General features: G+C 48.3%; 1 protein-coding gene across 1 annotated transcript; it reads left to right on the forward strand.

Annotated features, from left to right (window-relative positions):
* Window positions 1-752: 752 nt before the first annotated feature.
* On the forward strand, window positions 753-14,029 carry LOC135919262 (uncharacterized). The gene is made up of 7 exons (XM_065452987.2): window positions 753-888; window positions 1,670-1,742; window positions 8,691-8,785; window positions 9,609-9,713; window positions 11,628-11,666; window positions 12,197-12,247; window positions 13,818-14,029. The coding sequence occupies exons 1-7, from the start codon at window positions 829-831 to the stop codon at window positions 13,926-13,928; spliced, it is 534 nt and encodes a 177-aa protein (XP_065309059.1). The 5' UTR covers window positions 753-828; the 3' UTR covers window positions 13,929-14,029.
* Window positions 14,030-14,620: the final 591 nt, after the last annotated feature.

Raw genomic sequence — 14,620 nt, forward strand, 5'->3', positions numbered from 1 at the left:
TGAAGCCAGCCTTTTGCTCAGTGGCGGCCTAGAGATCATGGAGCAAGAATCGAGATTTCCTGAGGCGTTGGCCGCGCCTCCTTCAGACGCTTTACTTCTTCTAGCTGGGTAATTCGCTCGGACTCCCTGGCGTCTTTCGCTGCCTGTCGTGCCACCTTGAGCCGGTTTTATTCTTCTAGCTGGGTAGCGTCCATATGGGCCATTGCGCAGTATGGCGTGGTGGGGTGTGGTGTGGTGGCGTGCGCCGTCGGGAACACGCACTACACCGATTTTAAGATTTTGTGTAGTATCATCTCCAACCAATCAGTTTTGCCGGTTGCCATTTCATGCTTACATCTACTCTCGGTTACGGGAGGGTCAGCAATTTTTCTTTAATTTCTGCTTAAATGCGCGTCCCTTGTGTAAGGTCGGAACAACGAAAACAACGAAAAGAAAGTTTCGAGAATCAAGACTGTGAAAGTATCATCATTCTTTTTACTCTAGTTGTTTATGCAAGGCTAACTACCTTATTATACACTATTTTATCAAATTTATTATCATTTTCTTTCGCATCTACGACTACTATATTCTTGTTTTTTTTTTAAATCATTACCATCCGGTTACCGGCCTATGCCCTACAGTGTGTTTGTGCCATTAAACAAGGAATAATAATAATAATAATAATAATAATAATAATAATAATAATAATAATAATAATAATGCCATCCTAGCTGGTGCTACACCTGCTGCTTGCGCGCCCCCATTCTCGCTCCTGCGCGTGACCGAAGAAGTAAACGTAGGCTAAGTGTTCCAGAACGGTTGCTGATCAAACCGATCACTGCAAACGCCATGTTCTTCGGATCATGTTGTCAGATGCCCAGCGTGGGCTTTGTTGTCTTCATCTACGGGGTAAGCTTAGATTTCCCCGCCATGAAAACAACCGCAAGGATGAGCATTAATTTGCGCTGTGGGCGCTCTGGTAGGATGTAGACTATGCAGTATAACATCTGCCGAACCACGAGTCATATTGTCTAGGAACAATTTCTTGCTTAACACATGTAAGGCTTGATCACGCGTAAACGATATAAGGGCACGCTGAACGGGAATGCGCTTGTCACGTGGAGATTGTGTTACCATATACGCATGAAAGAGTAGTACGTAGTATCACCAGCAGAGCGCAGCTGGAATCGGTGCTGTGTCAAAAATTTCACCTGCACTGCACATTGTGGCAATACGTTTGCTTAATTTATCTCATCTAGAGATCAGCTAGATCCTAGCTTATATTGCTACTATTTGAAAAACAAATTCCGTGGTGCTTAGCAGTGCTTACCAAGACAGTGAACACGACCCCGTGGTAAGAGTTATGCTTAATCGTCTAAGACAGCTTTCTTGTAATTGCTCGACTGATAATATAGGCGCTGGCTGCTGACGGTATCCTGCTGTTTTACTAGCCTTATTTGCTTAAGCTATTATAAAACTGCTATATGTACTAGGCTATGGCTCTTGTGCTCTTATTTGTCTCATCTGTGCCGCTATCCTGCAAAACGATTTCCAGCAGAAGACACTGGTACGCACACCAGAAAAAAAGTTACGCGACACGGTGCCAGTGTTTTCTGCTGGAAATACCTTTTTCGATATGCATCTAACAGACTCGGGTGCAAGCCATTATCCACTGTTCTCTGCATTCAAGGTGGCCAATTTCCTGGCATTGGTCGGCGAGACTACGTACAGTCTAGCAACCATTTCAGAAATCCCAAAATCTGGTAAGTCATAATCCAAGTGGTAAACTTCTGAAATTTCTTTTCACTCCTTGACTCATCGATATGGCACACGTCTTGAATTTTTGTCGCTAGCGGTCGAAATGTTAAAGTGTTCACACCAAGGAAACAAAATAATACAGAAAAGTCTAAACTGCGCCTATTCGCAGCCGCCCTTTTTTACTTTTTTTTTCCCGATGTAGTCAATACGAATCTTTTCGGTGATTAGTAGCACAGGGCGGTATTTCAGTGGTGGTATAGGTCGCAGAAACTATTCCGGATTGACTGCGCGCGCCAAAAACGTGGTCGTGACGTCATCTGCAGTTGGTCTGAGCACCTAACGGAGCGCCGAGAAGGACGGTGGAGGTAGTTCTCGCGGGCGATTCGAAATGTTCTATCTGTAGCAATAACAAAACAATAAAATAAATACAAGAAACTGTGCCAAAAAGAATGCCAGCATGACGTGCATCATATGATGCATTTGTTTCCGTCTGCTTTTGGCATGAAGTGCTTTTAGCTCCCGTTGTCGGCGACCTTCTAGTTACCTTGAGCCAAAAACCATAGCTGTTATTCGGGCACTCAAACGAGAACATGCGGACAAGTTGCGAGAACAAAACGAGATCATCCAGGCAACCAGTGAAGACCGCATTACGTACGCTAGCTACTTGCCAAACAAGTTACAAAAACTATTGCTTCCGAGTTCTTCCAAATGTTTGTTCACAATATCGCTCAAGCTGTAACTTCTAGTACGCTGAAGTTTTGTTTGCCATTTCCAATAGGGGGGAGGGCGACGTTCAAAAGGCAGATACAGGGCACTATACACTTGATTGTCATCTTTCGGCTCTGGGAAACAGTTGCCTGTGCTCTTTTGAACGCCCGCGGTCCATGAGTTCCGCGGCGAGTCCGGCTCACCGGCAGTAGCGCCAGTAGCGTCCGGCAGCGTCCAAGACAGTAGCGTCCGGTGCACCGCGGATGGCTGTTTGACCGAGACGAGACTTGCAATGAGGTTCTGTCTGTGACAGGAAACTAACCAGTGCACAGTATGGCGTGGTGCAGTGTGGTGTGACGTGATGTGGTGTGCCCGTTGCGAACACGCACTACACCCATTTTAAGATTGTGCCCAGTATCATCTCCAACCAGTCCGCTTTACTGGTTGCCATTTCCTACTTACATCTACTCTTGATTACGGCAGAGCCAGCATTTTCGTTGATTTGTTTGTCTGCTTGCTAGTTGTACTATATCTAGCTCTATGTACGCCACGCGGAGTGCAGTAATGGTAGGGTGCTTGCCTACGAGGCACTCTACTATCTTAAAGCTCTGCATTAAGCATGCGGCTGCACCCGGCCTTGTACGATACTACTTCTTAGGTGCAAATAGTAGAGGGCGGCACGCGAGCTTCAACCACTTTCTTTTTTTCTTTTTTAGACAGCTCTAGTCAGGCTAGGCCATCTGTTGCTCTGCATACTTTCGAGATAGATTTGAATGCGATCACTGATCCGGTACCTTCCTCTTTGCTTCTGTAGCGCCCGCCTCTGGTCGGATGCTGTAGGAGGCCCTCACAACAAGATAGGACAGTGGAAAAGATTTACAGCTACTCACTTGCGAATATGTGCGGCAGCGCACCGACAAGCCTAGGCCATAATTTTAGCACAGTGAAATCGGGAATTATGATCTTTAATGAAGATACAAGTAATTTGTTTTAAATGTGGGGTTTTACATGCCAAAACCACTTTCTGATTATGAGGCAGGCCGTAGTGGAGGACTCCGGAAACTTTGACCACCTGAGATTCTTTAACGTGCACCTAAATCAAAGTACACAGGTGTTTTCGCATTTTGCCCCCATCGAAATGCGGCCGCCGTGGCCGGGATTCGATTCCGCGACCTCATGCTCAGCAGCCCAGCAATAGCCACTGAGCAACCACGGCGGGTGACAAGTAATTACTAGGTGTCATTTCAACAGCAAGTCATACCCATAGTCAAGTAAATTTGATACTTCGGCTTATACATAAACAAAGGAAAGACTTACTCAAGCGCGTACCAAGATCAGCTGAAAATAAAGGGGAAGCGGAATGCAGTAATAATGAAACATAGAGCACTTTGGGGCCATAATAAGTGTTAGGGTGCGTGTAATCTGGAAAGGAGTAGCGGTGTTAAATTTCACAAATGCCATTCTGGGCTTCAAATCGGATACCTTGTCGGGGTTGGAAGTTAACCAAAAATCGGTAGGCGGGTTGGCTTTGGGAGCCCACGGTAAAACCACAAATGAGGCACTGTAGGGTGACAGGGGTTGGGCCTCTTTTGTAGTAAGGCGCACCGATCAAAATTAGTTTTGAAGAAAGACTCACAAACATGGATAAAAATAAGTGGGTGGCTAAAGTGAACAAGTATATCTACCTGGAAAGCGTTGAAACAGAACGGAGAACGTGGTCAAGAAAGATGGCAACAAAGTACAGGGTAATCGAAAGTGTAAAGAAACAACCAGGAGTCATGAAAAAGAAAGAGAAACAGAGACAGTGAATTGGATGCAAAGAATGGAAAAAAATATAACCATGAAGATTTACAAGAATGGGAAGAAAGAAATTGGAAGGGAAAATCTCTACAATAACACAAAGGACATTGCCTTGCTTTGAGGCTCGAGCTGGCTGCCTAAGCGCAAAAACATATCGGTGCAAATATTCGCAACAAGACGAGGCATTTGCATACCGCAACAAAAATCCGGAGACCATTCAGCACATGCTACTAGAATGCGAAGGGATTCACATAGTGAGGCCCATGAGTAACGTACACCTTCCAGACGTGTTTGGATTTAAAGTAGACAGAAGGCATCAACCAGCCAGCAGTGGAGATAAGCAAGAGACGTTTACAGTATTGGTAGAAAAAAAAAAAACAGGGAAGAGATTGACACGACCGGATCCCTTACAGATAGTAGCGGTTTACAACGTACATAGAGAAGTTTTGAGGAAGGAAAAAAAATATCAGGGAAATGTATACAAAAATGCTAGAATGTGAAGCATGTTTAGTATACCTGATTAACTCAATCATGCTATGTGACGGTTTGTCGCCGCCACGTTTCAAAGGGGATGGCAAATCATCGTCATCATCAGCGAACTAAGAAATGTAAATAAGTGGGCGTAGGCTCAGTTAATAAGTTCTGCAGCATATATGTGTCGGTCGTCTTTTCTTTCGCGCTCTACAGTAGTGACCTAGAACTTGAACATGACCGACCTCTACAGCTACAATTGTGCAGACTAAACCGCCAAGCTATCGGCTCCATGACATCGCAGAGCTGAGATTTCAGCTGCCGACCTTTTCGACGCGTAATCGCTAATTCTGGTTTCTACAAGCGGAAGTGCAATTTCACCTGCACCGGATCATCTCGTAGGGTACCCTGTAGTACAATACGATTTCGTCACTGTGTATATCACCCGAGGTGGTCAACGAGCTCACCGAAGTCCTTGCCCAGCCTTTAGGCGAAAGCCCGTATGTGTGCCTCAAGGAAAATTTTCTAACCTGTCCCCGTGCCTTTGGGGCTCATCTGCCTAGAACAGCTTTTGACCAGCGAAGAGCTCGGTGACAGCCGCCCTTCCGAGATGCTTCACCGGATGCGGCAGCTCTTGAACGAACGCAACGTCAGCACTCACGGCACTCGACTCGGGAATATTTTCTTGCAACGCCTATTCCTGTTCGTCTCGTCCATGCGGCCTCTGACGACGTTACGCTACACCGCCTGGCCGAGCTCGCTTTCGCTTCTTCGGTTTCTGCACTTGCGACCACGTCTGAGAGCTCGGCGGTCGCCCAGCTCGAGGCGCGCATTGACAACCTCTATACGCGGCCATCACTTCACTAAAGGCAGCGCCAGCGTGCTTCCAGTCCGCGTGCTTAGTCTTCTTGCGTAATGGGTGCAAGGACTTCTCAGCGTCAACTGGTACCACCTGCTGGTACCACTTGCGTTATGCGCATCACGCTAGGAAGTGTACGCCACTCCGCACGTGAGCGGGAAACGACATCATGGATCACTAACGGCTGCACGTCACCCCGCCCTTCGAGCTGGCCACCTACTCAGTGTTATGGGCAGGATTCCGGGCATATGTTTCCTTATCAGCAAAGGCGCCAAGATTAGTGTAGTGTTTCCCTCCCGTAGTGACCACCATTCGAAGCCTCGCGGACAGCCTCTTCGCACCGTCAACTCCTACACCATTGTAACGTCGGGTTTCGTTCTCTCACCATCGACATTAGATTGCATCGCACGTGCCGCTAGATCTGTCATCGCTGACTTCGTCCATCCCATCATTGGATCGGATTTCCTGTCCTTGTGTAAGCATGCGGCGCCAATGGCTCGTCGATGGCATTACTCGCATGTCCATCGTTGGACTTCTTTCCAAAGTCGACTGCCCCCATCGGTATCCGCACTCTTATGCCGTCGAACCTTTACGAGAGAATTCTTGCCGAGTTCCCAGAAATCACAAAGCCATGTGACTTGAACCAACCTGCTAGTCACACGGTTACCCACCACATCATCACACGTAGTTCTCTAGTGTCTTCTTGTCGTCGCCGTTTGTTTGGTGAGCGTCCAGCCGGCACTGAATACTAATTCGAGCACATCTTGCAACTCAGCATTATTTGTCCCTCCTCCAGCACGTGGGCATCACCACTGAATATTGTTCCAAAGAAGGATCTGGGTGACTGGCGTCCGTGCGGAGACTGTCGTGCTCTCGATGCTCGAAGCACCCATGGCGGCTACCCACTTACCCATATTCAGGACTTCACATCTAATCTAGACTGGGGCAGGGTTTTCAGCAAAGTGCATCTAGTAAAGCCCGACAATCACACACCGTAGAACCCAGCGGCATTCCAAAAAACTGTCATCATGACGCCATTCGGTTTGTTAGTTTGTGCGCCGCATGCCTTTTGGCATACGCAATGCCGGACAGATATTCCAGCGCTTTATTGCTGACGTGACAAGTGGTTTTCCTGTGGCCTTCGTGTACATCGACGTCATATTAAATGCCAGCGAATAGTATGTCGTCCTAGACCACGAGCGTTACTTACGTGAACTTTTCCAGCGCCTTCAAAACAGTGTGCCCTCGTCGTCAGCGCACAGAAATGCGTTTTTGGAGCCTCTGAGCTAGATTTCTTTGGCCATCGCATTTCGGCGCTAGGCATAACCCCGTACAGTCTCACGTTGAGGCAGTGAAGAAGTTTTCTAAACTTAACAGTGTCTACCAGCTTCGCGAGTACTTAGGCCTCGGAAATTTCTCACGCCGTTTTATTTGGTCGGCCTTACTACAGCCCATCACCGACGTATTTATTTGAAGTACCACGGAACGTGTCTTTGGCAATACTTTAATCATCTGAGTCTTAGTCTGCCTTTCTGGCTGCCAAACAAGCCGTCGCATCCTCGTTTTGACGTTCCGGAGTAGCTCCAGACACCTCCAGAGTAGCTATCGAGGCTGTCTTGCTACAATATAATAGTACCTTTTGGGTTATTTCTGCCTAAAGCTGCCATCCGTCGAGAAACGCTACAGAGTCTTCGGTCATGAGCTGCTGGCCATTTACACCGCCATTCAACACTTCCGCCTCTTACTGGAAGGGCGCGAGTTTCACGCGAGAACTGACCAGAAGCCTGTGACTTATGTTTTCAACAAGAACTCTTCCAAAGTACGTCGCTCGGGAGATTCGGCATATTGCGCACATTTCCAAGATCAGCATGGACATACGGAAAGTCAAGGGAGCAGACAACGGAACAGCCGATGCCCTCTCTCACGTTGTGGCGATTGGTTTCACCTCATCTGCTATCGACTGGAAAGTCCTATCGGAGTCGCATCGCAACGACCGCGAACTACAAGCGTTCCAGCAACGCCTCTGGCCCCTTCGTCTCATTCTTGTCCATTACCCTTCGGCGCCATGCTCACTGTGGTGTGATGTGCCCACGCCTCTTCCAAGCCCATTCATCACTGCGGGGTTCCGGGGGTCTATCCTCGACTCTCTGCACGACATTGCTCATCCTGGTATACGGGCCACTCAACACTTGGGTCAACGCTATAGCGTCTGGACTCGTGTGAATGCGGACGTTTGTGTCTGGTCCTGTAACTGCAATGCGTGCCAAGTGACCAATATCACCCGTCATACTATGCTGTCGCATCAATGGTTCCTGTCTCCCCACCAGCGCTTCGATCATGTGTGTATTGGCATAGTTGGGCCGCTTCCTTTCTCGCACGGCTATCGCTACGTCTTGACCATAGTGGACCGTTTCATACGCTGGCATCCCCGAAGCACTTCCGGCTGTCGATATCACTGCGGAGACAGTGGCAGGTGCCTGTCTCTGTCTGGGTTTAGCGTTTCGGCTGCCCAGCCATTGGAAACGACTGACCGCGGACGGCCGTTTGAATCGGCGTTATTAACTGCCCTGTTCTACTTTCTTGTTGTCAAGCGCTGTTGCACCACACAGCTTGCCATCCGTGCGCTAACGGTATATGGTCGAGCGCCTGCATCGGTAGCTCAAGGCGGCCCTCGCAGCACGTCGGCACCGCAAGCGTTTGTGGGACCATGTTTGGGTTCGAGATGCAGTTACTTACATATATAATCTCAACAAAAATTTTCGCTTGGTAGCCAGCGCTTTGTCGGTGCTTCCGTCATATTTGTGTATCACGCGGCTTTTCTCAAGAATCGCATGCCAACTTACCCATAAGGTCATCGTTCTAAAGCATATTCGTTGCCTCCAACTGCGTCAACACAGTGCATATACAACGACGCCACGTGAAAATAGCTTTTAACGGAACATGTGTTTGTTGCCGGCGAGTTTATTTCCACAAAGTCCAACGCCGCTGATTCAGGCTGCCTTCGCGAGTACCGATTCTGATATCCTGAAAGTTATTTCTGATAATACTCACCCTGTTTGTTCAATCATACGAGTTGAACTACGGTATTTCGTGGCGCTTTTCGCGTCTCTTTCAGACCACTATCCGGAGTACTTCAGGGCTGTTATCAACGGCACCGTGCGCGTGATCACGATGTCGATGTGCACCTGGTGGATCCTGTCAGCCAACCAGGTAAGCCAAGGAGACCATCCGTTCTCCGCCCCATATTACCACTCTTCCTTTTTAACTGCAATGGCATGTGTAGAATACGACCGATGATCACGTGTCTCTTTGAAGAGAGGCTAACTAATGCTTCCAGATGCTATCGCAACATTTGAACGCTATCTTAAGTTTTTATTGATACGAAAACATCAAATGGCTCATTAAGCCAAAAAGCCGGCGTCTGCAACCTGTAGCAGTGAAACGGAACGTAAAGTCCCATTGGCTGCGACGCCATATATTACGAGTGCGCTTTGGCGTAGCAGTGCGGGCGACATGGAACACATGCTGCTGCCCTAGTGCGCCAGGTGTTCCGTGAGGGGAGAGGACATCGCCGCGACGCCACGTCACCCTCGCCTTTGCTTTCAGAAGACGGCGCGCGGAGCCCGAGCCAGCACCACAGACTGCTGCTGCTGCTGCTTGCTGGCTAGGGCAGCACGTATATATCGCTATCGCCTACACACCAGCCTTGGTGGCCGTTGCTGCTTCCTCGGTCTCTCGTCGCGCAGGACGTCGGTGTAATGTGGCCTTCGCGCCGCAGGCTGCAGCTGCTCGCTGGCTCGAGCACCACGTACCGCTATGGTAAATTACTTGCAACGCAAAACTGGAAGGACCGCCCAGCAGCATTCAGTTGGACATTAATGCTTTTCCATGCACAACTCATAAGAAGCGCTTAGATGTCCTGGAAATATTCGGTGTAGCGCGCGGAATTTGACGCAAATGTGATAGAATGCACTACAATGTCAAAGCGTCCGTCACTATTTCTCGTAATAGGCGCCTTGTGAATTCTACGCAGGCTCGGACCAGAGGCATGAAGGTTGCCTTCGCGTGGATTCTTATCCGCGCTGTAGGCAACGTGGTGTACGTGTACGGATGCGTACTCTACGAGACAGTCATCATGGTGAGGGCGAAGCGCCTGCTTTCACTTTTAATGCAATCACATATGCTGTTGGATCTGCTGGCTCACGATGGCCAGTACGACCACAACAATTTTAGAAGCTAACAAGGCTGAAAAAATATATGTCGGTTTTCTTTGATCTCCGACTGGAAATAGTCACAGCGCTGCAATTTCAGCGTACTTATTTGTTATGTGTAGCCTATTTCTAGCTCGCTTAATGGCAATGATGCGAGTTTAGTGGATGATGACTTTATTTTAGAATGGTGCATTAAATTTTTATAGCGTGCTCGTAGCGGATTCGCACCAATGTTTAACGAGCTGTAACGGAGTTTCCGACCCTTTGTCTTGCGGAATCTCCATGTGTGGCATAATGGCAAGTTGTGATTTGCAGGGCGTGTCTTTATTAACAGGAGGTGGAAGAAGGAATAACTCCTGTTTCAGTCAAGAATAGAAAAAAACGCAAGCTGGTTATTGTGTTCCCACTTGCGCCAGGGTTCCTGCGGCTGTGGCTGTCCCCCGAACCCGCCCGCCACACCATGCAGCTGTCGCTGGTTACGCGTATCTGAGCCTAATAGCACGGCCTCTAAATCTCCTGGGGCGCGATTGGAGATCGTTCTTCGAAGCAAGCGTTCAGTTTCGTCTCAGTGGCCTAGGCTGCGCCGACGTCGTCAGCCCCGCTCGCCGGCGCGTCCTAGGCCAATCGCGCGAGGCGAAACTGAACGCAAACTGAACGCGCGTTGTGCAGAGACGTTCCGAAGAGGTATGAGAGATGCGTATGCGTCACAGTGTGGGCATTTATAGGAGTAGAATGGTGGGTGTATTTCGTGGTTGAGGTGTTGGAAGGTGGCTTTCGTCTATAGGTGGCGCGGTGCCACGCCCTGGAGATGTTGCGATGACTGGACCATTCACACAAATCTTCCTTCACCTTTGATACTGTGACACGTGAGCCATGCTTTTATGTGTACTTAATAACCACTTCGCCGTGGACGTATACACAGGCGTCATTATGTTCCTGTCATATATTAGTACGGCGCCGCAGCTTCAATAATTGATACCTGTAGTCTTTAACAATGTCTGTCTATTATGTTGTAATGTTATAAGTTGCAGCTCACTCGCGTCGCATTGCTAGTGGTTTGACACAATTTTTGCAACACAGGCAACTCTTGTGTACGCTGCAGGTCGTTGTAATAGAGCTCTTGCAAAAAAGTAATTGCAGAAACCATCGACAATCATTGCCAATGTTAAGCGAATAGCCCGCACGAGCGAGCGAGTGAGCGACAACCCCCCCCCCCTCCCCCTTCTTAAACCATTTTGTTCGGTATCCAGACGTCCTCCTTTTAAACCACTGATCAGTGAGACAAACGATGGTACGCCCCCTTCCCTCCTCCGATTTTCCCCCTCGCCCCTTAGAACAGACGCCCTTTCCCGTGATGCGTTCCCTCGCCTTCCCTCCCCGAAGTCCGACCTACGTGCCACCGATCTACCACGAAAACTTCCAAAGGAGCCATAAAAAAAAAATCTGTTTTGAAAGCAACATTGTCGGGGAACTCTCGTGTCGAGGTTCTGAAATGCAATACAGGAAATAAATTTGAGCAACTTGCGACGAGACAAATAGCAATTATTTAGCGAGCATGACGGTGGCGCGTTCGCATTCATTGCAACATAACGTACACTTAAACACATAATGGACAGTTGTCCAAATCAACCAAGCTCTCTCGCGAATTTTCTCACAGCGCGTACACTCACAGCACTGCATAAAAGAAAAAAAAAAGCTATTTTTTCTAAATCCAGCGGCCGTGGTTCTGCTGACCTGTGATCACATGTACATGCAACGTTCGGCGCTAATGAATGTAACTAATTGTTCTTAGAAATTCAATGAACGCCAGTTTACACACCACTTTTCTTCTTCGCTTTCAGCCCGAGAACTTGATGTCCTTCCTGGGTGCAGCAGATACGGTATGCACTTAGGAATTACTCGTTTACTCCTTGAAGTCGTGACGGCAGATAAAATTTGCACAGCAAATTAAGGTAAACTGACTGCGCTGACAGCCCCATCCTATAATCCGTCGTGGTTGCTTAGTGGCTATGGTGTTGTGCTGCTGGAGCACGAGGTCACGGGATCGAATCCCGGCGACTGCATTTCGATGGGGGCGAAATGCGCAAACACCCATGTGCTTAGCTTTAGGGACGCGTTAAAGAACTCCAGGTGGTCCAAATTATTTCGGAGTCTCTCACTATATATGGTGTGCCTCGCAATAAGATCGTGGTTTTGGCACGTAAAACACCACAATTCATTTTTAGTTCCACCTTATAAAGTTAACATGGAAGCGCGTGAATAATATTGAAGTCACTTTAAAAAGTCAATTCGTGCGCAGAAACCGTGGATCTTTCACGCACCTGAACTTCATTCAACCTGTTTCATTTTCTTTGAAAGCGTGTGTTGATCTGAGGCCGATCACCATTTTGTTTGTTTTTTCGTCTCGCAGTTTTCACACAGTACAAGAATAGCCAGCGCGACAGCCTGGCTCCTTGGTGAGGTGAGTCGATAATATCCCTGCTATAAGCACGCTTACGAAGCATGACGTTCGCTTTACTTTTTGCTGGCCACTGGTCGTGTATTGCTTATTCGAGCGAAGATAAATGAGAGCGGTGCATTGCTTGCTCAATCGTTGCGTAAGTTTTCCAGCAGTGTTAAATTAATTGTGGAGTTTAACTTCCCAAAGCTGACGCTGCATCCGACGGATCTTGACTACCCGGGTTTTTGTTGGAACGCTCTTCTCGGCAGAGCAAGGCGAGTGAACATCACGTGTCCCAAACAACTACTGAACTTTTATTAGCTGCGATCTTCTCGACGATAACTAGGATAGTTCCATGCGCATGCGCTCTTGGCATTAGCCCCCCAAAGCGCCGTTACGCGTCGCCACAGTTCTTTTAACGCGCATTTAAAATCTAATAACACGAACATTATTGCGTTCTGCCTCAATCGGGATGCGACCGCAGCGCCCGGCAATCGAACCAGCGACATAAATCGGGCTCAATAGAGCGGCGGTCATAGCCACCGTGTTAGGGCGACAGAACAGGAAGAACCAATATCCTTACGGTCTGGTATTCACTGTCGTAGAACGACGCACTCTGCTTCGGCTGGACTAAATCCAATTCCATCAACAATGAGCTCGCTGGCCGCGCATTGCTTTTCAACTTTGCACTGAAAAGTGTCAATGAAAAATAGCTTTCTTTGCCACATCAGCACGTTACTACATCGCACGAGTGAAGGAGATAAGAAATTTCGAACTATATGCAAGATTAGTCTGCTTTAGAGCCGTTTCACTGCCATGTGCATGGTTCCGCAATCGATTATACCGATATAGTGTTCATATCAAGCAGATGCAATCACGGTTAATGTTGCATGTATGTGACGGCACCTTCGGATCCTAGTAACCTAATTCGCGAGCGCATTTGACCTCGGTGCTCAACGGGGCCCTAGAGGGCAACACTGAATCAATTTAGTTTCGTAAATAGTATTTCAACGTAGTTTTCGTTCGTTTGACGGAAATAAGTTGATTGATAGTGGAGATAACAAGCGCCCTTTTTCAATTTCGCACCGAAGCCGCGCAGCCCCGGTATGTCATGAGACAGCGTATTTTAATGTGCTAGTTGCTCGTATTGGGGCCGTTTTAACCTAAGCAGAGTTATCAGAACATTCTACATTGAGCTCTTCACTCCTTTAGGATGCGAAGAGCTCAGTAGATGCGATTAGGATGCGATCGATAAACAATTAGATCCCAACAGAAGCTCCCGAAATCCGTGACGTCACAAAGAGCTTGCGGGGTAATTTCAATGTGGCGTCGCCGCACGCGCTGCTTCTTCGTTTCTGAGATTATCAAGCTTCCCCAGACGGGAAGGGTGTCGTTTGTTACTGCAAAATCCTAATTAACTAATACAGCTTAAATAATCATCTCTATTGAATGTTCATTTAACTTGAATCAGCCGTAACATTTTCTCGCGTTCCGGTGAGGATCATCTTCGCTGCGTTAAGCAGCGCCACCTTCAGCCCGCGGGAAAGTTTGGCGCAGCGTTTAAAATGTCGCCGTCACCCTCGTTCTGCAGGCGTTCGTGCTGTCTAGGATGCACGCGTTCTACTGCCTGTCAACGGCACCGGATCACTGGCGGGCCCATGAGAAGAAACAGGCAGCGCCTGCCGTTGTGCACGCCCAATGATCCCCTCCCGCCTTCCCGCCCTTCCATCTCCGACTCCCGTCTTCCCGCGGGGGCATTGTTTCTAGACATTGTTCAATAAACTCAAGCATGTCTGTGATATCGACCGGCGTACGTTAGAGACAGTGAAGACCTTGCACTCGTATACAACTTCGCATGTTCTCGTGCTCGTTGGCTGTATTCAATGTTTGTCAATGCTTTTCATAATTTGTTTTCCATACGACGAGGAGTAGCCGGTGGCACCTAAAGGCGCCAACGTCTCTTAAAAAAAAATCACACTAAAAAATTGACAGTCTAGCCCAAAAGGCGAAGCATTGAGCACAATAACAAGGTTCAGCGCTGCCGTTGAACTCCTCGGACGGTGTTCGTAACCGTACGCGGGTGCGACATGCTGCAGCACCTCCGCTGTGGGCATAGAAGGAACACCGCCCTGGCAACTACCAGGCATTTCGCAACGCTGGCGTAGGCACTTTACGCTGGCTTGACGAAGAACGACGCTAGTGGCCGGCGTTGCCGGTTTCGCATCTCGATGTGGCGTGAGATGAGACCGACGGGACGCCGTCTGTGTTAGTCGGCGCCCAGTGAAATATTAACATTGGCTTTACATCACCTTTACTGCCCGTTACGCTCAGGCCAGCGCATTCACACAACAGCTCATCAGGAAGCTATGGTGGGCTTATACTATGCGTGTGCAC

Source organism: Dermacentor albipictus, chromosome 2 (assembly GCF_038994185.2).
Source record: "Dermacentor albipictus isolate Rhodes 1998 colony chromosome 2, USDA_Dalb.pri_finalv2, whole genome shotgun sequence".
Taxonomy (NCBI): domain Eukaryota; kingdom Metazoa; phylum Arthropoda; class Arachnida; order Ixodida; family Ixodidae; genus Dermacentor; species Dermacentor albipictus.